The sequence below is a fragment of the Cetorhinus maximus genome, chromosome 16 (assembly GCF_964194155.1).
Source record: "Cetorhinus maximus chromosome 16, sCetMax3.hap1.1, whole genome shotgun sequence".
NCBI lineage: Eukaryota > Metazoa > Chordata > Chondrichthyes > Lamniformes > Cetorhinidae > Cetorhinus > Cetorhinus maximus.
In genome coordinates, this window is record NC_135894.1 from 76736761 (window position 1) to 76764533 (window position 27773).

The 27773-nt window shown below is 41.6% G+C and overlaps 2 protein-coding genes across 4 annotated transcripts in view; one reads left to right on the plus strand and one right to left on the minus strand.

Annotated features, from left to right (window-relative positions):
- Positions 1-27773, plus strand: part of chd1l (chromodomain helicase DNA binding protein 1-like) — a 115784-nt gene that overhangs the window by 24193 nt on the left and 63818 nt on the right. The window lies entirely within an intron of this gene.
- Positions 34-26886, minus strand: mapda (N6-Methyl-AMP deaminase). Of its 3 annotated transcripts, XM_078560134.1 has the most exons (11): positions 26773-26886; positions 24942-25114; positions 20227-20357; positions 12812-12872; positions 12051-12138; positions 9004-9085; positions 4975-5101; positions 4318-4398; positions 3967-4105; positions 2210-2310; positions 34-329 (listed from the first exon to the last, which is right to left on the minus strand). In XM_078560134.1, the coding sequence occupies exons 2-11, from the start codon at positions 24987-24989 to the stop codon at positions 132-134; spliced, it is 1056 nt and encodes a 351-aa protein (XP_078416260.1). In that variant the 5' UTR covers positions 24990-25114; positions 26773-26886; the 3' UTR covers positions 34-131. The 3 variants fall into 3 exon arrangements, with proteins under 3 accessions (XP_078416260.1, XP_078416261.1, XP_078416262.1); XM_078560136.1 differs by lacking the exons at positions 34-329; positions 2210-2310 and adding an exon at positions 3671-3858; XM_078560135.1 differs by lacking the exons at positions 12812-12872; positions 20227-20357.

Sequence of the window (27773 nt, forward strand, 5' to 3'; positions counted from 1 at the left end):
TACATTAATTTAATTGTTTTGAGATGAAAGGGCTATAGCAACCTTTTTATTTCCTTAAAATGTGAATATTTTGATTACAAAACTCAGTGAATGTACCACCAAGATCATTGACCATGTCACATGATCTTTTGTTAGCCTTGGTTAAATAGTTCTGGTTTCAGGTCATTCCATCGCTTCTTCAAGTCACATTTTACACACTCTGGAGCGAAGATGTGGTTAATACTCTGATAAGAGAGCTCCCATATCTGAGCTTTAGAAAGGTTAAATGTTGCCTCTGCTATCTGATACTCCTGGGACAGGTTGCTAGCAAAAACACCTTTGCCATCAGTCTGGGGAGAAGAAAAAAACCAGCAACAATTAGTTTCTCAAATGCACAAAAATACACATCTGGCTGATTTGATAAATTTTATCAACTTAAATGCCTCATTTTGTTAGCTATTAGATTAGTATACATGCATTTATTCTCATTTGCTTTCTGTTATAACCTACAACATCACTATAAACTGCACTGAATATAATGACTACTACAGATGAGTTGAAAATAGATGTTTAATGGCGATGGAGGTCAGATTTATAAGGAGCAATTAGGGGAATATATACAGTAAGCATTTGTTTCAACATTGATATTAAATCATTAACAGGCACATTTTGCCCATTTAATATCTCACTCATAGTTCCTAGTGTGAATGTTTGGAACTGCATTAAAACATGAAACAGTATTTTATTCAGCCTATCAAAGTTATATCAGCAGATATACTAATTATAAACCTGAAACAGCACAGTTATTTACCATCACATCACCCAAATATACATACAGAAGATTTCACACAATCAGTTGAGTAAGAAAGTGCTTCTATTGTCCTGGCTGATATTTATTATATCACAAATTTTCCAACATTACAAATAATGGCTATACTTCAAATATGTACTTAATTGGGATGTTCTGGTGTTGTGAAAAAATTATAAGGGCATTTTCTGCTCCCTTTTCTTTTGGACAGACATGCAAAAATAGGCAGAAATGCAATCAGGATGTAGCATGATCCTGGTTAATGTATGCCCTAATTGGCAAAGCCACATGTTCAATTACGTGCAGAGGTATATGGATATTTTGGTCACTGTTATTAAACGATTACTGTGAGAAGTTTCACATCAAGTAACCAATGTCTTGAATGTGGAGTATTTGCAGATGAGAGATCGTGTGGTAAAATTTCCATAATACAGTAATCCTACCGGAAGTTATATTAAGCCTTTCTAAAACACTGTTGGGCCTCAGCTGGAGTCCGGTGGCCAGTTCCAGGCATACACTTTTGGAAGGATGTCAAGGACTTGGAGAGGGTGCAGAGGAGATTTACTAGGAGGGTACCAGGGATGAAACACTTCAGTTATGTGGCAAGACTAGAGAGACTGGGGTTATTCTCCTTAGAACAAAGAAGGTTAAGGGGAAATTTAACAGAGGTGACCAAAATCAGTAAATATGGAGAAATCCTTTCTAGTAGGAGAAAGGTCAGGAATAGGAGGATACAGATTTAAGGTAATTGTCAAAAGACTGAAGCGACATGAAGAAAGAAACGCAGTGAGTTATTATAATCTGGAATACACTGCCTGACAGGTGGTGGAATTAGATTCAATAATAACTTGTAAAAGGGAATTGGATAAATACTTGAAGGACAAATTTTCATGTCTATGGGCAAAGAGCAGGGGTATGGGGCTAATTGTATAGCTCTTTCAAAAAGCCAGCACAGTCATGATGGGCCAAATGGCCTCCTTCTGTCCTATAATGTTATATGATTCTACACCACAACACTTTGACTCCGTAACAAGTGCTACCAACTGAGCCAAACTAACACCCATGAGATGAGCTTAAGAAATTAACTCTAGGCTTTAGATGTTCCATGTGTGATATTTATAATTTCTGAACTTTATCAGGCCATGTGAAGGAAAGAATTGAATGACAGGGGGCAGCAAGTACCCTTGCAGATCTATTGGTCCAAAATTATCAGTAGTCTTGTATTGTGAGCTTTATAAGTAGGAACTGAATTGAGACTGCCCTGACATATCTATGTAAACCAGTGGAGTCAGAGACAACAGTTTCATTCCACTGACAGTGCACTAACCCATTAAGTCTTTTGCAAAAGTTGAATATCTTTGTTACCTTTATATTTCAGCAGTTTCAATACTTCAGTAGCAGAGAAAAATTAATTGAACTTACACAAACCACACAGGAATGTCCACGATTGTACCAGTATTTGAAATGGTGTTGGTCATATGAAGAGACAGTTTGTCCTTTGACATTTGATGTCAAACAAAACTCTGGAAAATAGATGATGTAAATTGGTCAGACATTCTAATTGTGCTTTTTTTTAAGAAAAGGATTTCACTCATTAGGCAATTCGGAGTGTGCTAAGACATTTTCTCCCATTTCATTTTCTCTCTTTGACACCTCGGTGCAGTATTGAGGGAGTACATTTTTATTCATTCATGGGATATGGATGTCGCTGGCTAGGCCAGCATTTATTGCCCATCTCTAGTACTGCACAGTTGGAGGGGCCATCATTCAAAAGAGACATGAAACCAAGGCCTCATCTGCCTCCTTAGGTGAACGTAAAAGATCCCATGATATCAGGAATAATTTGAAGTATCGCAAGAGCAGAGTGAATCTTTAAAAAATGTAAAAATTTATTCATGGGATGTGGGCGCAGCCAGAATTTATTGCCCATCCCTAATTGCCCTTGAGAAGGTGGTGGTAAGCTGCCTTCTTGAAATGCTGCAGTCCATTTGGTGTAGGTGTACCAACAGGGCTTTAAGGAGGCGGGGCGAGATCCAGAATTTTGACCCAGCAACAGTGAAGGAACACTGAAACATTTCCAAGTCAGCATGTAGGGGAACTTGCAGGTGGCAGTGTTCCCATGCACCTGCTGCCCTAATTCTTCTAGGTGGTAGAGGTCAAGAGTTTGGAAGGTCCTGTCCAAGTAGCCTTGGCGAGTTGCTGTAGTGCATCTTGTGGATGGTATACATTGCTGCCACTTTGAGCTGATGGTGGAGACAGTGACTGCTTAAATTGGTGGATGTGGTGCCGATTAAGTGTGCAGCTGGATGGTGTCAAGCTTCTTGAGTGTTGTTAGAGCTGCACTCATCAAAGCAAGTGGGGAGTATTCCATCACATGCCTGACTTGTGCCTTGAAGATAGTGGACACACTTTGGGAGACAGGTGAGTTTTTTGCCAAAGGAATTCCCAGTCTTTGACCTGTTCTTGGAGCTGTAGTATCGATATGGCTGATCCAATTTAATTTTTGCTCATTGGTAGCCTCCTAGATGTTGATGGTGGGGGTTTCAGAGATGGTAATGCTGGTGAATGCCAAGGGGAAATGGTTGCATTCTTTCTCGTTTAGAGAAGGACATTGCCTGGCACTTGTGTGGCGCAAATGTTACTTGTGACATTGATTACCACAAAACCAATATACACTGTAACTTCTCAGTCCAGAAATCTATTATTTGGAAACACCAGTTGTCCAAAAATTTTTTGAGCAGACCTAAACAACTCATGGACTCACCACTTGACTGTTCGGGCAATGCAACAAATTGAGAAGGCATGGACTCAGTAAAGATAATGAACGCTTAACTCCTTACTGTGGGGCACAGTATTTTCAGAAATAAAATAAAACATTATTAAGCAGTAATAAAAGTTATCACTTTTTTATGTTTCAGGTAAATATATATTTACGGTATTTTCCAGCCCGCACACTTGTAGTTAGGCATTCTAACGTCATTGCATAATCCAGAAATTTCAAAAGCTAGAAATGACTCGGTACTAAGCATTCTGCACTGGAGAGGTTACCGTCTATCATACCCCAGGGTTTCCTAAAAAAAATTGTACAATTTTTTCCCTCAATAAGCTATATTAAGGATAACAATATTTAATCTGTAAATCCTTTGCATGTCTCAATAGAAGAATATAAATCTCATTACCGATGGGTATTTGATTTTTGCTAATGATGTCAACCAGATGTTCTGAACCTCCAACTTCAGGGTGAAGGAATGTACCATGGCCAATCCTATCTGGAGGAAGACCAAGAAACATTTCCAATTCTTCATTTTGATGGGGAATCTTAACAAAAGATGATAAAAGTAGTTTGTTAATACTTTGTGATGTAGCATTTTTAAGTGCATTCATGATAAGCAAAATTGGTCACACTTATAATAATTAAACTTTTATATGCATAACTGCAGTCAGAGATTAAAATTTGAACAATAATCATGCATATTCAGTTATAGAATACATCCAAAATAGGTATTGCTCCAAATTTATAAACTCCTTACTTCAGCCATGTGCACAGCAAGCTTAAGTCCTATATTTCTAGCTGCATGAAGTGGGGCAATAAAATTCTTGGCATGTTCTACCTTAAAAAGGAAAACAGGAACAGTTGATAATCTTATACTGTTCCAAGGAAACCAATGCATTGTAAGATAAACAATTTGAGTCACTTACATCTGCAGTTTTGTGCTGTTTATGGGAGGCAAGGTCATTTATTCATATGCGTCTACTAATCTGATATTATACCTCTAAATATTGATTGTTAATAATTTTTATTAATTTCAAAATGAATTCCACTACTTCATAATTTGTGGATTCAAAGATATTTTAACAAATGTAGATTTATAGAATGTTCACACAAGCTTAAAATTATCTTTACAAAAGTTATTCTAATTGTTTACTGACCATATAAAGTTTAAATAATTAAAATATATGTAAAAGATACTTCATTACTGAACTGTGTTGTGAATATACCACAAATACACATTGACACATTTGAGCGTAGTTAGATTATGGTACCAGTTGTCTGTCTATAAATCTATGTTAATAAATGATTAGATAAATGAATGTAGAAAGACCCTGAGAAAATGATTAAGAGAAGATGCTGCACTCTGCCTTTCTGAATTAGGGTTGACACAGCTCACGAGAAATAAGTTACTCACTGCAGGATCCCCACTTAGATCCATGCCAACTACCAGTCCATCAGTGGATGCAAAGAATTCTTCTGCAAGTTTTACAGTTTCCATAGCAACAATAGGCCCGCCTCTTCTATCAATGGATAAAAGAAATCTAGGGAAATAAAAATTAATATTGCTAGTTTGATATTGCTCCCACATTTTAAGACAATTAATTTACAACAACTTATATATTGCCTTTATCATAGTAAAACATTCAAAGGTGCTTCACAGGAAAATTATGTAAAAAAATGACATCACTAAGATCATAAAAATAGGAGAAGGAGTATGATATTCAGCCCATCAAGCCTGGTCTGCCATTTGTTAAGATCGTGGCTGATCTGATTGTAGCGTTAACTCCATATTCCTACCCAACCCCATAACCCTTCACTCTCCTGTAGATCAAAAATCTGTCTAACTCAGCCTTGAATATATTCAATAATCTAGCCTCTATTGCTCTCTGTGGAAGCAAATTCCAAAGACTAATGACCCTTTGAGAGAAGAAATTCCTCCTCATCTCAGTCTTAAATGGGAGACCACTTATTTTTAAACTGTGCTCCCTGGATCTAGATTTCCCCCACGGGGGAAACATCCTCCCAGTATCTACCCTGTCAAGCCCCCTTAGAATCCTATATGTTTCAATAATATCGCCTCTCATTCTTCTAAACTCCAATAAGTATAAACCCAAACATATCAACCTTTCCTCATAAAACTACCCCATCATCCTAGGAATCAGCCTGGTGAACCTTCTTTAAACTGCTTCCAATACTCGTATATCCTTCCTTAAGTAAGGTGACCAAAACTGTACTCTAGGCGAGATCTCACCAATGCCCTGTATAGTTGTAGAAAGACTTCCTTACTTTAATACTCCATCCCCCTTACAATGAAGGCCAATATTCCATTTGCCTACCTAAAGACTTGCCATACCTCCAAATTAACTTCTTGATTAATCTGCAAAGCCACCCAGAACTCTCTGTACTGCAGAATTCTGCAGTTTCTCTGCATTTAAATAATATTCTGCTTTTCTATTCTATTAAGTGGACAACCTCACACCTTCCTAGATTATACTTCATCTGCCAATTTTTTGCCCACTGACTTAACCTATCTATATCCCTTTGCAGACTCTTTGTATCCTTCTCACAACTTGCTTTCCTACCTAAGTGTGTATCATCTGCAAATTTGTCTACAATACAGTTGGTCCCTTCATCCAAGTCATTGATATAGATTGTAAATGATTGAGGCCTCAGCAGTGATCGCTGTGGCACTCCATTAGTTACAGTTTGCCAACCTGAAAATGATCCATTTATCCCAACTCATTATTTTTCTGTTAGTTAGCCAATCCTCTATCCATGCTAATATATTACCCCCAACACTGTGAGCTCTTATCTTGTGCAGTAACTTTTTATGTGGCACCTTACTGAATGCCTTATGGAAATCCAAATACACGACATCTACTGGTTCCCCTTTATCCACACTGCTTATTACATCCTCAAAAAACTCAAATGAATTCGTCAAACATGATTTCTCTTTCACAAAACCATGTTAAGTCTGCCTGATTGTATTATGATTTTCTAAATGTCCAGCAACTATCTCCTTATTACTGGATTCTTTCATTTTCCCAATGACAGATGTTACGCTATTTGGCCTACAGTTTCCTGCTTTCTGTCCCCCTCTGTTGAATAGAGGTGTTACATTTGCAGTTTTCCAATCTGCTGGGACCTTTCCACAATCTGTGGAATTTGGGAAGATTACAACAAATGCTTCCACTGAACTACTCAAGGAGATGTTAGGTCAGATGATCGAAAGCTTGGTCAAAAAGATAGGCTTTAAGGGTGTATCAAAGGAGGAATGTGAAGCCGAGAGTTGAGAAAGGTGTAGGGAGGGAATTTCAGAGCTGAGGGCAGCAGTTTCCAAACTCTGAGTTGTGACCCCCATTGGGATGGCAGAAACCCCCCCTCTGAGGCAGCAATGGCGACTGTGGTTTGGAGGGACAGCACTGGACTCAATGGATTGGTGTGCAAAGCAGCAATGGGGTGGACCATGAGCCCAAAGTACCCTTTAACCTTAGGACGCACTTCTAGCGGCGATTGTTGTGTGGGCCTGGAATGTTTGTGTGCTGATTTGGCACAGGCACACATAACTCAGTCACTGACTGAGTGTGGAAGAAATTAGGAAGTCATGTGGCTGAGCCAGGAAGGTGAGTGGCGGCTTCAAACTTGTGTTTCTTCTCTTGTCTGTCTGCAGTATAGGCTCCTTATCCTAGGCTGGTGACTCTGCTTCACAGGCACTGGCAACTAGACCAAAAGAGCAGGTGGCGGCAGAGGAAGATGGGGTAGTGGAAGTGGGGCTGATTTACTGTGTGTGTAGGATGAGATGGTGGAAGAGGGGCTGATTACTGAGCCTCTGTGCACAGCGGGGTGGGGGGGGGGGCATGGGGCAGAGGCTGATAACTATGTTTGAGGGTTAGTGTAAGGTCCTTTGGGGTCTTGAAATGGTGGATGTGGAAAGGATGTTTCCTCTTGTGGGCGAATCTATAAGTAGCTTAAAAATAAGGGGTCACCAATTTAAGACAGAGTTGAGGAGAAAGCTTTTATCTTGAAGTGGAAGCAGAGTCTTTGAATATTTTTAAGGCAGAGGTAGATAGATCTTGATAAGCAAGGAGGTGAAAGGTTATCAGGGAGGTGAATGGTTATCGGGTAGGTGAGAATATGGGGTTGCGGTTACAATCAGATCAGCCAGGAGCTGGCTCAAGGGATTGAGTAGCCTACTCCTCCTAATTCATATGTTTGTATGTACGTCCTCTATATCTTTGCTTTCAAAACTAATATTTAGAAAGATTGAGTAGACCAATAAATGTAACATAGAATAATTTTACAAGTAGTTCCCATCAAAAGAGATAGAGATGAAGGAGAAAAAGTATGCTCATGACAGATGTCAGGTGGATAATTGAGAACTAAGCTGAATATAGAAGGTTCAGAGAGGGATTGAAAAAGCTAATAAGTGAAGCAAAGAGAGAGTATGAGACGAGACTGGCAGTTAACATAAAAGGGAATCCAAAAGTTTTCTATAGACATATAAATAGTAAAAGAGTGGTAAGAGGGGGAATGGGGCCTATTTAGGACCTAAAGGAGATTTACGCATGGAGGCAAGGGGCATGGCTGAGGTATTAAATGAATCTATCTTTACCAAGAAAGAAGATACTGCAAGGTCATGGTGAAATGAGGCAGGTTCAGACACTTAAAAGATTTAAAATTTATAAGAGGAGGTATTGGATAGACTGTCCGTGCCTAAAGTTGAGAAGGCACCCTGGATGAGAATGATCCAAGGATTAGGGTGGAGGAACTTGAGTTACGTGGAAAGATTGGAGAAGTTGGACTGTTTTCCTTGGAGAAAAGAAGGTTGAGAGGAGATTTGATAGAGGCATTCAAAATCATGAGGGTCTGGATTAGAGTAGGTAGGAAAAAATTGTTCTCATTGGTGGAAGGATCGAAAACCAGAGGGCACAGATCTAAGGTAATTGGCAAAAGAAGCAATGGCAAAATAGGAAAAAAAACTTTACGCAGCAAGTGGTTAGGATCTGGACTGCATTGCTTGAGATTATGGTGGAGGCAGGGCCAACTGAGACTTTCAAAAGAGAATTGGATCATTATCTGAAAAGGAAAAGATTGCAGGGTTATGGGGATAAGGCAGGAGAATGACAGTAGGTGATTTGTTCCTTCAGAGAGCCAGCAGACATGACAGGACGAATGGCCTCCTGAGCTGTAACCATTCTATGATAAAGATACTTCTCATGACAATATGCTTCTATTTAGTCTAAAGATGTGCCTATTGTCCCTTTAAGGCCACCCTCAAGTACTCACTCTGGAAGTTGGATAAAGTAAGTTAAACAACTCTTTTTTTTTTGCAGCTAACCGTTATGATTTACAATACTTCACAATACCCGTTACATTGAGATCCCAGAGTTCCCATGAACATAACCACAGGAGGTCAACAGAGAATAGTAAAAAGTTCACATACTTGACATCTATGTCCACACCTTCTTGTTTGCATTGTTTTATAGCTTCAAGTATAGCTTCGACATAGGACTTCTTAGTCATTCCTGTGTGAAGCATTAAAATGCTAGGATTGTTAACTATTCAACCTAGTTATGAGAGATTAAATCAACCATAAATATGCTCACAAACCAATAAATTGTTTAAACTTCTGTACTTGCAAGCAAGTAAACTCAATTGGGCAAACAAACTCGAGTTACAATTTTTGTGTTCAGCCTTCCTTGGATGAAGCCAAATTCACATTATGTCACACTGTCTTATTTACCCTACCTTTTGACAAGAATTTTATGAAAATGTCTGTTTTTGGCATGCTTATCATTGAATGATCACATCTTGATCAAGATTTGCAGTTTGCCTTTTGGTGTACATAATAAAATGGTCTTCTTGACATGGGCGAGGCTGACTCACCCTTTAAGCATCCTGTTTTCCACTTTCTTAACTAAGTTAGTCTTATCTTTTCTTTCTCAATGTCTCTAGACCATTCTTTAATTGTTAACGAGTTCAGTGACAGGCACCATCCTGTATGATTTTTCAGAGGCAGATGGAATGTGCAAGGGCACTGGAATAACAATTTAGATAGAATCTTCTGGAGTACATTTATGTACTATTTCTTAATTTTACTGGAATCAGCATTCTAAATTTCAACTCTCTTCACTAATATTACCTAATAAACAGAGTTCCGCTTTCCATTGCTTGTCTTCCAATATATAACCTTTAATATTTTGCAGAGTTCTCCACAGTTGCCATCTCTCAGCAGAGCACTGCCCAACCGAAGTATTCTCATGGTACCAGTATCTGAAAACTAGTGCAACACCCTCTGGGGTTTCGTCATAGCACTTATTTCTAAAATGCATTATTGCACTGAAACCAACAGCTCCATAGCCAGGATATGATGCTCAGGATAGGGGCAAAGATGGCAGCTGAGAATGCTTAAATCTAATTTTCAAAGCAAATATTTTTATTCTCTAAGGTTAGATGATCTTTAAAATTTTATTTTTGGACTGTTAATTTTGGACATTTCATCAGGGCAAAAGCAGAACCGGTTTTCAGAAATATTGGGCTGGATTTTTAGGAGCATAAAAGTAATGGGCTAGCCTGCCTTTGCTTGGCTAGTTCACCCTGCAGTCATTTAACATTTAAGGCTGGCAGGGCCTGGCGAGGGGCTGGGGGGTGCGATGTGTAGGGCGGGGAATCGGGGAGTGAAATACAGAAATGGAAAGACCAGGGGTTGGGGGGGAGGCCTCTGATGGGCAGAAGGGGCTGGTAAAGGAGGCATGCCCCTTGGCCAGCCACCAGCCTGACCAGTAAAATCTGCATGCTTGGCACAGCCCTCTCCTGCCATAGGTAAAAGTGCCAGTGGCAGGATGAAACCCTTTAGTGGCCATTAATTGGCCACTTAAGAGCCTCAATTGGCTCACTGGCTGGCAGGCCTCTCAATGTTTTCCCTGCCACTGGTAAAATTGGGACAGGAACAGCGACTATGGCATGGCACCCAATTTTACGGTCCCTCCCTGCGATCCAACCCAATCCAGCCCATTAACCCAAGAACTAAAACATGGAAACAAAAGGAGAGATTGGCTGTGAATCAAGTACAATTTGTACAGGAAATTCAGGTTTATCCGGCATCTCATTTTACTTTCTGGCATTCGCTTTCAAGATTAAAAGATAGAAGTTGTTCAAATGATCTGTATGCTTTTCTTCCATAATACTCTGTATATTTACTGAAGGAAATTAAAATGGGGTAATAGATGGCTGACAAAGTCGTAATTCAATTAATCGTATAAACTACAAGAGTGGTTGACAAAGGATAGAATTTCAGTTACTATTATAACATCAGTGTCATATGTTTGTTCCATAGATATATTATACATCCATAAATAAAAAGGCTTGAGTTTTATTTAACCATTTCTCTTTGGATCAAGGCAAAATGTTTGAACAAATTATGTGCTGCAATTCAATTGTGAAAGCACTTGAATTGTGTTTGAGGAAGAATTGTAAGATCAAATGCGATAGATTATCTCGCCACTTTGGCCTCACACTCACTGCTGCATGACTGTAGTTCAGTGTAAAGTCAAGTTTTTAAAAGTTTAAACGCAAAATGCATTGGATTACAAGGAAATTTTTTAAACTTCAATTTTAATATTTTTATTAGCAGACAATCAACCTGTCTCCTAACATTAAAATTTTCTTGGGATTTTCATGTTGAGATTGAAGCACTATGCACTACGCATGCGTAGAAACCCATTATCTATGAGCAGACAACAATACAGGAGCTGATATTATGGGGTAGATATTCAACTTGCTACCAAGGCATTGTGAATCAGCCACTTGTTATACAAATTACAAGATTTTAATTTCAGTTGCTTTCACTGGAAGTAATAATCGGGTGATTTCAAGAACGGAGTACCCATCCGCAAAAGCAGTTTTATGCCCATGCAGTAAGTTAAAAATCTATCATAATAACTCTAACAATCTTTAGTCATTTATGTTTTTATACATTTGTTTTATACATTTAAGGCTGGGATGGGTGGACTTTTGGTCACGCAGGGAATTAAGAGATATGGGGAGCAGGTGAAAATTGGAGTTGAAGCACAAGATCAGCATGATCTTATTGAATGTTGGAGCAGGCTTGATGGGCCATATGGTCTACTCCTCTTATTTCTTGTGTTCTTGTCGCTCTATGGAGGTGCTAGTCTTTGTGCAGTCACTTTATTTTAAGTGCTTAATTGCGGTGTGTAGTTTTCACAGACAAGGGGTTCAAGAGTTATGGGAGCAGACAGGAAAGTGTAGTTGAGACTACAACCAGATCAGCCATGATCTTATTGAATGGCGGAGCAGGCTCGAGGGGCCGAATGGCCTTCTCATGCTCCTAAGTCCTAATTTCCTATGTTGACAATATATGCATCATGTCAGTAGCATCACCAAAGGGCTTTTTCCCACTAAAGTATATAACAGATTCTAATGATTGATCTCTGCTAATTTTAATGTATTAATATAATCACGTGATACTACCTGTAGTTCTCTCCTCTCGTGGTGTGCTCCGCAGCTCAAGGTATTTCACTCCATCAGCTGCAAATTCTTTGATGACCTCTTTTGCCACCTGAAAAGAAAATATACATATCGCATTATAAACATACATCCTTGGGTTACTGCTGTATGCATTCATCATCTCAATAACATCCTTTTAGGACCGCAATTGGGAAGAGGACATGCCTCCTCTCTAGCACCTGCTCCACTAGTACCTCTAGTGCAATGTAAAATGCAGTGTGGAACTTTTGCTCTTGATGTTCTGCAGGCGCTGCCAGCATTTTTGAAGGTCACAGATGAAACTGCTGCTATTGAAACTTAAATTGAATAACAGAACTTACATTTGAGGCTTACTGAAACATTATAAATTGCGCTATAATTGCTTCCAGTTAGCAGGCAACTTGTGTGAGGGTGCCTGTATGCTATACTATAAAGGTGCTTTCACCTTTGAAATAGTGGAGATGCAAAATGATGGAATACTTGTCAGAGATTTGTGTGTGTAGCAACCCACCAACATGCAATTAAGACCCGGTCCTCAAAATTGGCTAGGCCTTCCAGCCATGTGATTGAGCGGATAGAACTACTACACAGCCCAGGGGCTCCTCAACACCACTCCATGGGAATCCCAGTGATTCATAAAAAAATCATGTTTGGTATCATGAACTAGGAATATCAATATAAAGCATCATAAATCTAATTTGGAATATCTTTCAGTTCACTGTTCAGAAAGTAAAAATGTTATTTACCATGAAAATGTGTTCAACACTGTCAGTTAGTTGATGAATTATTTTAAACATCTCAAAGCAACTGTGAAAGAAAAAAATGCAACATAACTATAAGATAAATGGGCAAACTTAATTATTTTCAGCAATTTTAATTTCACTCGTGGGATGCATTTACTCTACAGGTCTAACGTCAGTGTCAAGCAGTTTCTGCTTCATAGAAACATTGAATTTGTATAGGAGAGTTAAAATTTGATCTGGCCCTGAACTGCTGTCAGGTGGGGCCCCAATTTTAGGTCGCACTTACACCACGACTGTTAACAAGTTTGAGAGCTTCACATCATTACAACATTTATCCAAACTTAGCGTACTCTGTATTTTTTAAGGAAATATCTAAGTATACGGAACACAAATGTAAAGTATCTGAATTAGTACAGATATTTACATGTTATCTAACCAAAATTAGGTATAGGGCAGCACTGCCTCAATGTAAAAGTAAAATGTAAAGATGCTTAAGGCACTAGGTCACTTGACACAGATTAGAATGTGAATTTCTTTATAGTGAATTCCCAATCATAACCAAGTTACCGAGGAGAAGTATGCAGAAGAAGTATGATATTTCCCCATAGAGAAATAAAGAAATGTCAACCTGGTTGGTCTCTTGCACCTCCAAGTAGCTGGTTATAAAGCAGTATGGGTACAAGGATAGTGGCATGTAACATAAAAAGGAGTTTCCTCTGATGTCTTAGTAGGTAAATGCACTGTGTAATATGGTACTGAGAAATATAGATAAGAAAGCCCCAGCGGTCTTGTAGGACAATGTTGTAGACCAGTGTTTTTTTTATATTCATTCACGGGATGTGGGCTTCTCTGGCTGGGCCAGTCTTTATTTCCCATCGCTAGTTGAACTTGAGAAGGTGATGGTGAGCTACCTTCTTGAACCGCTGCAGTCCATGTGGTGTCGGTACACCCACAATGCTGTTAGGGAGTTCCAGGATTTTGACCCAGTGACAGTGAAGGAACAGCGATATATTTCCAAGTCAGGATAGTGAAATTGTCTTGCAAGACAACTGGGGCTTTCTTATCTATATTTCTCAGTACCATATTACACAGTGCATTTACCTACTAAAACAGCAGAGGAAATTCATTTTGCCCCACCACCAAACATAGCAAACCCTATTCAGAAAAATAGTAGTAAAACACAATGGCACTATAAGACACAGTTAGGGGAGGCGGTGGCTTAGTGGTATTGTCACTGGACTAGTAACCCAGAAACCCAGAGGAATGCTCTGGGGACCTGGGTTCAAATCCCACCATGGGGATTTGACACACAGATGGTGAAATTTGAATTCAATAAAAATCTGGAATTAAAAGTCTAATGACCATGAAACCATTGTTGATTGTTGTTAAACCCATCAGGTTCACTAACGTCCTTTGGGAAAGAAATCTGCCATCCTTACCTGGTCTGGCCTACATGTGACACCAGACTCTCAGCAATATGCTTGACTCTTAAATGCCCTCTGAAATGGCCTAATAAGCCACTTAGTTATTGGGCTTGTGCCAAAATTGGGAGTGCTGTCTTACAAAATAGTCGAGCAACAGCAACAGTCACACTCATGGAATCATACCTTACAGACAACCATCACCATTCCTGGGTTACAGTCCAGGGAGTTTCCCTGGGAGTCTTCAACATCGACTCTGGACCCCATGATGTCTCATGGCATGAGATCAAAATGGGCAAGGAAACTTCCTGCTGATTACCATGTACCACCGCCGCTGCACACCAACCTCACCCCCCCCCCCCCAACCCCCCCACCCCACTCCAGCTGATGATTTGGTACTCCTCAATGTTGAACATCACTTGGAGGAAGCACTGAGGGTGGCAAGGGTGCAGAATGTACTCTGTGTGGGGGACTTCAATGTCCATCACCAAGAGTGGCTCAGTAGCACCACTACGACCGAGTTGGTGGAGTCTGCAGTAGGTGGTGAGGGAACCAACAAGAGGGAAAACCATACTTGACCTCATCCTCACCAACCTGCCTGCTGCAGATGCATCTGTCCATGACAGTATAGGTAGGAGTGCCCATCACATAGTCCTTGTGGAGACGAAGTCCCATCTTCGCATTGACGATACCCTCCATTGTGTTGTGTACTCTCACCGTGCTAAATGGGATGGACTTCGAACAGATCTAGCAACTCGAGACTGGGCATCCATGAGGCGCTGTGGGCCATCAGCAGCAGCAGAATTGTACTCAAACATAATCTGTAACCTCATGGCCCAGCATATCCCCCACTCTACCATTACCACCAAGCCAGGGAATCAACCCTGGTTCAATGAAGAATGCAGGAGGGCACACCAGGAGTAGCACCAGGCATACCTAAAAATGAGGCGTTAACCTGGTGAAGCTACAACACAGGACTACTTGCATGCCAAACAGCATAAGCAGCAAGTAATAGACAGATGTCATGACTCACTGGGGATAGTGTGCTGCAATATTAAGCCCAGCTGCTCCCTGAGCTGCAACAAATATGAAGAAGTTTGGTCAACCCACCTAATTGTTTAATTTAGTTTAATAGAATATGAGCACCAGGTTTGCAAGCTTAATAAGTAAATAATTGTTTATTGAACAAATTGTCTTTAACCAATGGCAAAAGAAATATGAACTAATTTCTAACTCTATAACCTAAACTTTACCCCTTCTTAAATCCCTATCACACGCACACGAGACACATAAGACACACAAAAACATGGATTTTAAGGGTGGGATAAAACTGTTCAATAGCACCAATTCCAGACTACAGGATTCGGTGGGTTGATTTTGATCAATGTCTTCCAAATTCTTTTCAGTTCTTTGTTGATGACAAGAGGTGGTCTTCCAGAACTTTCAGTCTTTAGTTCACTGGTTGAGCACTTGCCTTTCAATGTCTCTAACAGTGATTTTTCCCTTTGCCTCTTGACAGGGCTTTTCAGAGAGAGAGCAGGTTATAGAGATATGAGGAGAAAAAGCCAGCTAGCTATTATTGTAGAATTACTGAAATCTTACACACACAGGAGAGGGAGGTTTTAGGTCTTTTTCCTTTCAGGCTAGAAGCTGTTTTGCTGCACTGCTCTCACATAAATCTCGGTCACCTGGTCAGGAGCCAATTAAAACGTTGTTGTCAGACAGTTCCCCATTAGACCAGACTTCTCCTTGGCATCATCCTGTCTTTCATGACACATTCTGGTCCAGAACAGCAACATTGTATATATCCCTCACACTGTTCCGGTGCACATGCCTTTCAAGCTACAGCCATTGTAATTTTAATTCACAGTCCAATGTAAATAAAAAGATATGTTCTTTACGTGCCTCCACCCTTAAAAGAGATGAAACGCCATTTCAAAATTGCGTTTCATCACAAGGTATGTGACACATGGACAACAAAACACAAGTCTTACTTCTATTCATCCTTCCTCCCTCTTATACAATCTTCAGCATTTCTTACCCCTTTGACTTATTTTAGTATTTTACACCCAGGGACAAAGTGTTCACGATCACACTATCTTTGCTGGCAATGTGAACAATCTTTACACTGAGTGGCTGAAACAATAGACTGCATCTGAACTGTCTCACATGTTTGAGTTTCAAACTTTTCAATGAATGCCAGTGGATTATAGTCAGTGTAGATTAGTGTTTCTTTGTTATAGTGTTGGACATAATCTTTAAAATGTTGAAGTGACAACAACAATGCTAGAGTTTCTTTTTCTACTATAGAGTACCTTCTCTGATATTGATATAGTTTCTTGGAAAAGTACCCCACCAGTTTCTCTATCCCTATTTTATCATCTTGTAATAGGAATGCACCTACCCCCAAGTTACTAGCATCAGTTGTCATTTTAAAAGGTTTGGTAAAATCAGGGGTGGCCAACACTGGTTTATTTATTAAGATTGCCTTCAGCTTTTCAAAGGCTGCTTGGCATTCTGCTGACCATACCACTTTTGCTTGTTTTCTTAACAAATTGGTAACAGCTAATGTGCTGAAGTTAGGCACAAACTTCCTATAAAACACACACATTCCCAAAAACCTCATGATTTCTCGTTTAGTTTTAGGAATGGGGAATTCTATCAGAGCATTTACTTTTGCTGTTCTTGGCAATACTTTCCTTTGTCCTACAATGTGACCTAGTAAGTAACCCTTACTTCTGCAAGTTTGCCTTTGGCATGATTTATGACTAAGTCAGCTGACTGCAATTGCTTAAACAGGTCCTCTAATTCCTTTACATGTTCCTCCCATGTGTTACTATATATTACGACATTGTCTAAATAAACCACAGTTATGTATTTCAGCTACAACTTGATTCATAATTCTCTGGAATGTAGCTGGGGCATTTTTACACCCAAATGACATGACTCAACATTGATACAATCCACTTGGTGTAACAAAGGCGGATATTTCTTTAGCCCTTAATATTAATCGCACTTGCCAGTACCCCTTCAATAGATCAATTTTAGAAAGAAATGAGGCACTGCCAACCTTATCAATGCAATCTTCTAATCGAGGAATTGGGTATGAATCTGTGCTCATTACTGCATTCACTTTCCGGTAGTCTATACTAAATCTAGTTGATTCATCTGGCTTGGGAACCAGCACTACCAGTGAACTCCAGCTGCTTCGGCTGGGCTCAATCAATTGATTTTCTAGCATATATTGGATCCCTGTTTCTACCTGAGCTTGTTTCTCTGGGCTCAGCCGATAAGGATGTTGTTTTATTGGCATTGAGTCTCCTATGTTAACATCATGTCTAGCTAACGTAGTACATCCAGTGTATCCCTACAAATTCCCTTTTACTTCATAAGTAACCTTATTAGATCTTCCTGTGGTCCTTCCTCTAAATATGAGAACACAGTGTCTAACTGTCCCAGTACTTTCGTATTGGCTACTCGAATTGTAGGAGGTTTGCTCTGTGCACTGTCTACTTCTTCCTCTACCTTACTCTTTACTGTCTCTGTCATCCTCCATTACTCCTACCACCTGGCATACATGCTCTTTCCCATCATCTTCCCTGCGATGATATTGCTTCAGCATATTTATTTGACATAACCGTTTCTCCTTCCTCTGTTCAGGAGTATCTATCAGATAAGTCACTTCACTAACTTTCCTAACTACCTTTTAGGGGCCACCGAATTTCACTTTCAGGGGTTCACCCTGCAAAGGTAATAATACCAATACTTCATCTCCTGCTTGGAACGTTCTAGTTGTAGCATGTTTGTCCATTCTTTCATTTTTGCTTGGGGAAATTTTCAAATGCTCACGTGCTCCTTTACATGTGCCTGTGAATCTTTCTAGAAACATGGACACGTAATCCAAAATGGAAGATTCGTCTTTCTGCTTTAGAAACTTTTCCTTAATCACTTTTAATGGACCTCTTATTTCATGATCATAGATCTATTCAAATGGACTAAATCAAGTAGATTCATTGGAGAATCTCTGGTAGCAGGTAGCAAATCTAATCCTTTGTCTCAATCCTTTGGGTATTCATGGCAATAGGTCTTAATCATGGTTTTGAGAGTTTGATGGTATCTCCCTAAAGCTCCCTGTGTCTGTGGGTGATAGGCGAAGTGGATGATCCATCTCGGCCTCCTCCAGAGGTTCTCAGCATCACAGATGTCAGTCTTCAGAAAATTCGATTCACTCCATGTGATATCAAGGAATGGCTGAAGGCACTGGATACTGCGATGGCAATGGTCCCTGACAATATTCCGGCAATGGTACTGAAGACTTGTGCTCCAGAGCTTGCTGCGCTCCTAGCCAAGCTATTCCACTACAGCTACAATATTAGCATCTACCCAGCAATGTGGAAAATTGCCCAAGTATGTCCTGTACACAAAAAGCAGGACAAATCCAACCTGGCCAATTACCGCCCCATCAGTGTACCCTCGAACATCAGTAAAGTGATGGAAGGGGTTATCAACAGTGCTATCAAACGGCACTTGCTTAGTAATAACTTGCTCGCTGATGCTCAGTTTGGGTTCTGCCAGGACCACTCAGCTCTTGACCTCATTACGGCCTTGGTTCAAACATGGACAAAACAGCTGAACACCCAAATGAGGTGAGAGTGACTGCCGTTGACATTAAGGCAGCATTTGATCGAATGTGGCATCAAGGAGCTCTAGCAAAACTGGAGTCAGTGGGAATCAGGGGGAAAACTCTCTGCTGATTGGACTCATACTTAGCACAAAGGAAGATGGTTGTGGTTGTTGGAAGTCATCTCAGCTCCAGGACATCACTGCAGGAGTTCCTCAGGGTAGTGTCCTAGGTCCAACCATCTTCAGCTGCTTCATCAATGACCTTCCCTCCATCATACGTTCAGAAGTGGGGATGTTCGTTGATGTTTGCACAGTGTTCTGCACCATTTGCGACTCCTCAGATACTGAAACAGTCCATGTCCAAATGCAGCAAGACCTGGACAACATCCAGGCTTGAGCAAACAAGTGGCAAGTAAAATTTGTGCCAGGCAATGACCATATCCAACAGGAGAGAATCTAACCATTGCCCCTTGACATTCAATGGCTTTACCATTGCTGAATCCCCCACTATAAACATCCTGGGGATTACCATTGACCAGAAACGGCACTAGACTAGCCATATAAATACGGTGGCTACAAGAGCAGGTCAGAGGCTAGGAATCCTGTGGCGAGTAACTCACTTCCTGACTCCCCAAAGCCTGTCTACAACCTACAAGGAACAAGTCAGCAGTGTGGTGGAATACTCTCCCCTTGCCTGGATGAGTACAGCCCCAACAACACTCAAGAAGCTTGACACCATCCAGAACAAAGCAGCCCACTTGGTACCCCATCCACAAACATTCACTCCCTACACCACTGACGCATAGTAGCAGCAGTGTATACCATCTACAAGATGCAATGCAGAAACTAACCAAGGCTCATTAGACAGCACCTTCCAAACCCACAACAACTACCATCTAGAAGGACAAGGGCAGCAGATACATAGGAACACCACCATCTGTAAGTTCCCCTCTAAGCCACTTGCCATCCTTACTTGGAAATATATCGCCATTCCTTCACTTTCGCTGGGTCAAAACCATGGAACTCCCTTGCTAACAGCACTGTGATGTACCTACACCACATGGACTGCAGCGGTTCAAGAAGGCAGCTCACACCACCTTCTCAAGGGCAATTAGGGATGGGCAATGAATGCTGGCCTAGCCGCAACACCCACATCCCTCGAATGATGAAAAAAATACAGTTTTACCTGTAAAGACTTTCAATTACCACTGACAAAACAATCTAAATTTGTATTTTAACATTTTTCTGACTGTATTTATCATATTTAACTACTACCTCAATATATTATCAACTTTGACCTATTCTTCTGAAAAGAAATTAGCTTAAGCGATTAAAACCTATTATGATCTTAAGCTAATTGTCACAGATACACACTCTTCTAAGGTCCTTTTTTGGTCTTTTCTGATTACAGTCATGTTATGCTGAATGTGGAGATGTGGTTTCTGTAGTATCAGCTTCTCCATGGTAGTATTGCTGATTGAGGTATTGAGATGAGCATGGAGTTCCTAAAGGGGAAATGCAGAGTGTTAGTACAGTTTTTTGCAATGTTTGTTGAGCTTACAAACCATGAAACATCACCAGTCCCATTAGAGCATAGCTCTTGACACTAAACAGCATCTCACAAATTTTTCATTTATTCAATAAATAAGAAACACCCTCAGTTGTGTTTTTATTAACATTTAAAGTAACTGGTGCCCTCCACTTTGCTCTTATTTTGTAAGAACTTGAGGGTTTATAGAATTGTGTCATGCTTGGATACAGTTTCAAGGGCACCAGCAACAAAAAAAAAGTACAGACATGAAAATATATTACATAAATATGGACTCTAAGTATGTTTTTCAACCTCGTACCTCTGCCAGAATCATACTCAAACCTTATTGCTTTTTTTCTAGTCACTACACGTTACTGACCTATTAACAAATAGCCATATTTCAGATCTAGTTGTTAATTAACCTTCATAATCTGTACTATCTGGTTATCATATTTTCATTTCCATAATTATTCCATATGTCCAGAGTAAATCTACTATGTTTAATTAGTCTGATTTAGAAGTGGGAGTGTCAACAACTATATTATTGCTCCAGATTTAATTTTCTTTTCAATGAAAAATGAGTCAAGTAATCAGTTGGAAACTTAAGCTGTGGACTGTTGTATTTGTTACAGGTTCCAGCATGATTTTATTTTAAAAACAGGCAAGGAACAATAGCATTTTAAGCAGACAGTTGGGCTTCTTAGCCCTATTTCACTTTTTAAAAATTAGATTTGATTTGTGATTAGAGTTTGATCATCAACTATTGGTTTACACATGGCAACTTCAGCTAAGGACCTGGCAAAGGGGCCCAGCATCAGTTTCAGCTGCTAGCCAGACACAAAATTAAGACAATAAAATTGCTACCCCAGCAAAGCCAAAACCTCAACCCAAGTAGTTAAACACTCAGTTGCAACACAGTAGTGACTGCCCTGAGCAGTGAGTAAAGTCAGCCTGACAAAGTGTCACTACAGTCCAATCAATTAAATAGTGTGAGAGGGGTGGAAATGTGGCAAAAGTGCACAGCTTGAGGGTGTAAAGTGTAATTGAAGAACAGCATGCAGAGAGGCTATGCATTAGCAACAGCAACTTGTATTTAGATTGCACCTTTAACATAGTCAGATCTCCCAAGGTGCCTCACAGGAGCATTATCAGACAAATTTGACATTGAGCTAGATACGGACATATTAGGTCCAGTGACCATAAGCTTGATCACAGAGCTTGGTTCTAAGAAGTTTCCAAACAGAGGAAGGAGAGGCAGCAAGGCAGAGATATTTAGAGAGGGAATTGCAGAACTTGGCAGTTGAAGTCATGGTTGCCAATGGCAGAATGATTGAAATCAGGGATGTGCAACAGGCCAGTATTGAGGAGTGTAGATATTTCAAGAAGGCTATTGGAGCGGAGGAGGTTATAGATATAGGGAGGGGTGGGGGTTGTGTGAGGCCAAGGCCACACTGGGATTTGAAACAAGGATGAGAATTTTAAAATCACAGAATTGTGATGGTGCAGAAGGAGGCCATTCAGCCCATTGTGTCTGCACTGGCTCTCTAAATGAGCATTATGACTTAGTGCCATTCTCCTGCCTTTTCCTCGTACCTTACAGATTTTCTATTCAAATAATCATCCAATGCCCTCTTGAATGACTCAATTGAACCTTCCTCCACCACACTTCCAGGCTTGAACCACTTGCTGAGTGAAAAAAATTTTTCTCGCATCACATTTGCTTCTTTTGCAAATTACTTTAAATCTGGCCCCCTCGTTCTCGATCCTTTTATGAGCGGGAACAGTTTCTCCCTATCTACTCTATCCAACCGCCTCATGTTCAAATCTCCTCTTAGCCTTCTCCTCTCCAAGGAGAACAGTCCCAACCTCTCCAATCTATCTTCATAACTGAAGTTTATTATCCCTGGAACCATTCTTGTAAACCTCTTCTGTACTCTCTCCATCCGGTTCGCATCCTTCCTAAAGTGTGGTGCCCAGAACTGTACACAATACTCCAGCTGAGGTCTAACTAGTGTCTTATATAATAAGCTCAGCATAGCCTCCTTGCTCTTGTACTCTATGCCACTATTGATAAAGCCCAGGATACTGTATGCTTTATTAACTGCTCACTCCATCTGTCCTTCCACCTTCAATGATCTATGCACATATACACCTAGGTCCTTCTGCTCCTGCACCCCCTTAAGAATTGTACTCCTTATTTTTATAATCTCTCCATGTTCTTCCTATCAAAGTGCATCATCTCACACTTCTCCGCATTGAGCTTCATCTGTCACCTATCTGTCCACTCCACCAACTTGTCTATGTCCTTTTGAAGTTCTACACCATCCTCCTCGCAGTTTACAATGCTTCCAAGTTTTGTATCATCTGCAAACTTTGAAACTGTCCCCTGCACACCAAGATCTGGATCATTAATATATTAACAAGAAAAACAAAGAGTCCTAATACCAACCCCTTGGGAACTCCACTACAAATCTTCCTCCAGCCTGAAAAATATCCACTGACCATTACCCTGCTTCCTATTACTCAGCCAATTTTGTAACCATGTTGCAATTGTCCCTTTTATTCCATGAGCTATAGCTCTTCTCGCAAGTCTGTTGTGTGACACTGTATTAAATGTCTTTTGAAAGTCCATGTACACCACATCAACAGCATTACCCTCATCTACCCTCTCTGTTCCCGCTTCAAAAAACTACAGCAAGGTAGTTAAACAAAAGATTTCCCCTTTAGAAATCCATGCTGGCTCTTCCTGATCAGCCCACATTTTTCCATGTGACTACTAATTCTACCCCGAATAATTGTAGAAGTTTCCCCACAATGAATTTAAACTGACAGGTCTGTAATTGCTGGGTTTATCCTTTCAACTTTTTTTTGAACAGGGATGTAATTTTTGCAATTCTCCAGTCCTCTGGCACCTCCCCTGAGTCTAGGGAAGACTGAAAGATTATGGCCAGTGCCCCTGCAATTTCCACTCTTACTTCCTTCATTATCCTTGGGTGCATCTCACCTGGTCCCGATGCCTTGTCAACCTTAAGTACCAAGAGTTTATCCAACACTTCCTCCTTATCAATTTTGAATCCTTCTAGTGACAGAATTTCCTCGACACGTAGGAACCAATCAAGGCCAGCGAGCGCAGGTGAATTGGATTTGGTGTGAGTAAAGACATATGCAGCAGTGTTTTGGATGGTCTCAAGTTTACTGAAGGTGATGGATAGGAAACTGGCCAGGAGTCCATTGGAATAGTCAAGTCTAGAAGAATGTGGGTTTCAACAGCAGGTGAGCTGAGGTGGGCCAGTATTATGGTGTTGGTAATAGGTCGTCTTAGTGATGCCATGGATGTGGTCAGAAGCTCATCTCTTGGTCAAATATTGCAAGATTGTGAATAGTCCAGCAGTTGCCAAAGAGAGGAATTGAATTGATGGCTAGGGAACAGAATTTGTGCTGAGAACTGAAGACAATAGCTTTGCTCCCCCTAAAATTTAACTTGAAATCTTTACTCAACTACAGGGTGAAGCAAGAAGGAGAAACTCTGAATTTGGAAAGTGTAAACAAAGGAACAAAAACTGAAAGGAAACACGAGAAGTAAGCAACAGGAGAGATACTGGAAAGACTGGCGAGCCTAAAGGGCTTGGTAAACAAGGGAAGTGTACAAGAAGAATTGTAGTGGATGAAACTGCGGACCAGCAATCTAGAGCGAAAGATGAGGCTGAGGCACAACATAGGTAGCATTTGAGATCCACTTGTAGATATGGTGAGGGAGCTGAGAGAGGGAGGGTTAGAGTGTGAACCTAGAAGAGGGAGGCTGACTTGTAGAGGGACTTGGTAAGAGTTTGGCAGAGTGCAAGAGTTGCCAAGAAGCTCAATGCTGCATGAAAGCAACTGAGAATTAGGTCAAAACTTTACAGCAAGCAAGTCTGAGAGTGATGGAAGGAAAGCAACCAAAAAAAAAAGGAAGATTCTGACAACCAGGTAAATTACAATACACGAGTTGTGGATATAGTGCATGTACCTGAGATCTGGAGGAATAGGAGTGGATCAGGACAGATTTGAAACTAATGAATGTGGAATACTAAACTTTTATTTTGCAGCATATATACATACACATGATAGCCTATAAAGTAAAATGCATTTCAGGAGATGGTGTTCAATTTGTAACTAGAAGTGGAGTAAGATAGTCAGGTCTTTGGATTACCTAAATAAGATTATTGCTGTTTAATTTTACCACCGTTTGGATCTTGGCAAGTACCTATATAGTATTAGTTTTTTCTGGGTTAGATTAGTAGCCAATAGGGCAGGTAAGTGCATCCCATCCAAGATGTGTATAAAGATGTTGGAAGTCTTTGAACAAATGAAAGGTGCAGTGATTGCCCAATATCAGAAACCACATTTAAAATGTTAATAGCTTCCAGAATTTCTCCTGTCCTAAATTGAACAAAGAAAACTGTAGCTGACCACTGTAAAAACTGCTGCTAATGAACTGGATTGCAGTTGTGAGGGATCCATGACCCAAAACCGTGCTTTATGGAACTTGCCAATCTTTTAGGTTTTGTGCGACACTTACAACTTTAGGCAAAGCTTGATGAAATTGCATTGTTGTTTCTGCAGTCATGATGATATTATCCAGAACGCTGCTGTAAAGATTACTCTAGTCAGTTTTAAATATTATTTTGTGGCAACTTTCACTCCTTGTTAGGAAGACCAATATTGTGGGAACTGGTGGCTGTTTAATCTGACCTAGGAAACAAATTAAACATAGTAATTAATTGTCTTAATGCAAAATACAATTGTGAGCAATAGTAATACATTTCATTACAGTATGCCATACATGGGAGAGGGAGGAGGAAAGGTGAGGAATGAGGTGGTGAGGGGGAGGTGGGGGTTTGGGGAAAGGAGATGTAGTGATCGGGAGAGAGAAGAGTGGGGGGGGGGGGGATGCAGGGAAAGAGAAGGGTGCGGGGGGAGGCAGAGAGAAGGGTGCGGGGAATGCGGGCGGAGGCAGAGAGAAGGGCGCGGGGAATGCGGGGGAGGCAGAGAGAAGGGTGCGGGGCATGCGGGCAGAGAGAAGGGTGCGGGGAATGCGGGGGGAGGCAGAGAGAAGGGTGCGGGGCATGCGGGCAGAGAGAAGGGTGCGGGGAATGCGGGGGAGGCAGAGAGAAGGGTGCGGGGCATGCGGGCAGAGAGAAGGGTGCGGGGAATGCGGGGGGAGGCAGAGAGAAGGGTGCGGGGAATGCGGGGGGAGGCAGAGAGAAGGGTGCGGGGAATGCAGGGGGAGGCAGAGAGAAGGGTGCGGGGAATGCGGGGAGAGGCAGAGAGAAGGGTGCGGGGAATGCGGGGGGAGGCAGAGAGAAGGGTGCGGGGAATGCGGGGGGAGGCAGAGAGAAGGGTGCGGGGAATGCGGGGGGAGGCAGAGAGAAGAGTGGGGGGGGGGATGCAGGGAAAGAGAAGGATGCGGGGGGAGGCAGAGAGAAGGGTGCGGGTAATGCGGGGGGAGGCAGAGAGAAGGGTGCGGGGAATGCGGGGGGGAGGCAGAGAGAAGGGTGCGGGGAATGCGGGGGGGAGGCAGAGAGAAGGGTGCGGGGAATGCGGGGGGAGGCAGAGAGAAGGGTGCGGGGAATGCGGGGGGAGGCAGAGAGAAGGGTGCGGGGAATGCGGGGGGAGGCAGAGAGAAGGGTGCGGGGAATGCGGGCAGAGAGAAGGGTGCGGGGCATGCGGGGGGAGGCAGAGAGAAGGGTGCGGGGCATGCGGGGGGAGGCAGAGAGAAGGGTGCGGGGAATGCGGGGGGAGGCAGAGAGAAGGGTGCGGGGCATGCGGGGGGAGGCAGAGAGAAGGGTGCGGGGCATGCGGGCAGAGAGAAGGGTGTGGGGGATGCGGGGGGGAGGCAGAAGGGTGTGGGGGAGGTGGAGGAGAGAGGGGTGGCGGGGCAGGAAGGAGGGGTGCGGGGTAGAGAGAGGAGGGAGCAGGGGGTGAGGGGAGAGAGAGACAGGAGCAGAGGGTGGTGGGGAGAGAGAGAGAGAGAAGGGGGAACAGGAGTTGAGGAAGGGGTGGGGGGAAGTCTGCGATTTCTTGCGGCCTTTGCCGAGTGAGTTAGGCACCAAAGCCCTAGTGACACCATCGCTTCCGCAAGTGCTTGTGGCCGGGAGGCGATGTAATGAAACGCCATGTTAATTTATACTTTGCACACTTGGTTCCGCCAGCAGCTGCTAGCGGACCGAGATCGAAGTAATAAGACTTTAACCATTTCCCCGCCTGCATCCACACACCTGGAACGCTGGAACATCCAACAGCAACAGCTAAAGGTTTATTTCCCAGATCGGGACCGGCAAGGGTTAAACATTTATAGGGGAATCTTTTCCCGAGGACAGGATGCAGAATTGCAAATTTAAGCATCTTACCCTCATCCGGAAGTCCAGTGTTAAAAGGCAAAGGTTGCTGACGACAGCCCTTCCCACCACCCTCACTGTGGAGCTTGACTTGAGCAGCTGCACAGAATCATCCCTGTAAATTCAATGAGTCACATTTACAACACTGCATCAAACATTTCACAACCACAGTTTATGCTAACTGCTAAGTTTTGTACTTTGCAAATCACTGCATCTCACCACAGGCTTATTGAACATCAGAAAATGCAAAATAGTCGACTGAATTATAAATTTCTTACTCTTGTTTTCAAACCCCCTCATGACCTTTCCCTTCCCCATCTCTCTAATCTCCTCTAACCCCACAACCCTAACAGATACCTGTGCTTCTCTAATTCTGACTCCTTGTGCACTCCCAATTATAGGTGCTCCATCAGTGATGAATGTGCTTTCAGTTGCCTAAATGCCAGGAATGGGCTTATGAGGAAAGGCTAGACAGTTTAGGCTTGTATCCACTGGAATTAAGAGTAAGAGGCGACTTGATTGAAACATAAGATCCTGAGGGGCCTTGACAGAGTGGATGTGGAGAGGATGTTTCCTTTTATGGGAAAATCTAGAACTAGGGGTCGCTGTTTAAAAATAAGGGGTTGCTCATTTAAGACAGATGAGAAATTTTTTTACTGAGGGTTGAGTGTCTTTGGAACTCTCTTCCTCAAAAGGCAGTGGAAGCAGAATCTTTGAATATTTTTAACACAGAGCTAGATAGATTCTTGAACAAAAAAGGGGTGAAAGGTTATCGGGTGTAGGCAGGAATATGAGGTTGATACATTCAGAGCAGCCATGATCTTATTGAATGGTGGAACAGGCTAGAGGGGTCAAGTGGCCTACTCCTCCTAATTCGTATGTATCAAATCCTGGAGTGGGATCTGAACCTGGAGCGTCTGGAGTGGGATGCTACCACTGTGCCACGAGGCCTCCTACTCTTAAAACCTATCTCTTCGATTTAACCAAGCCTTTGCTCATCTGACCTAATATCT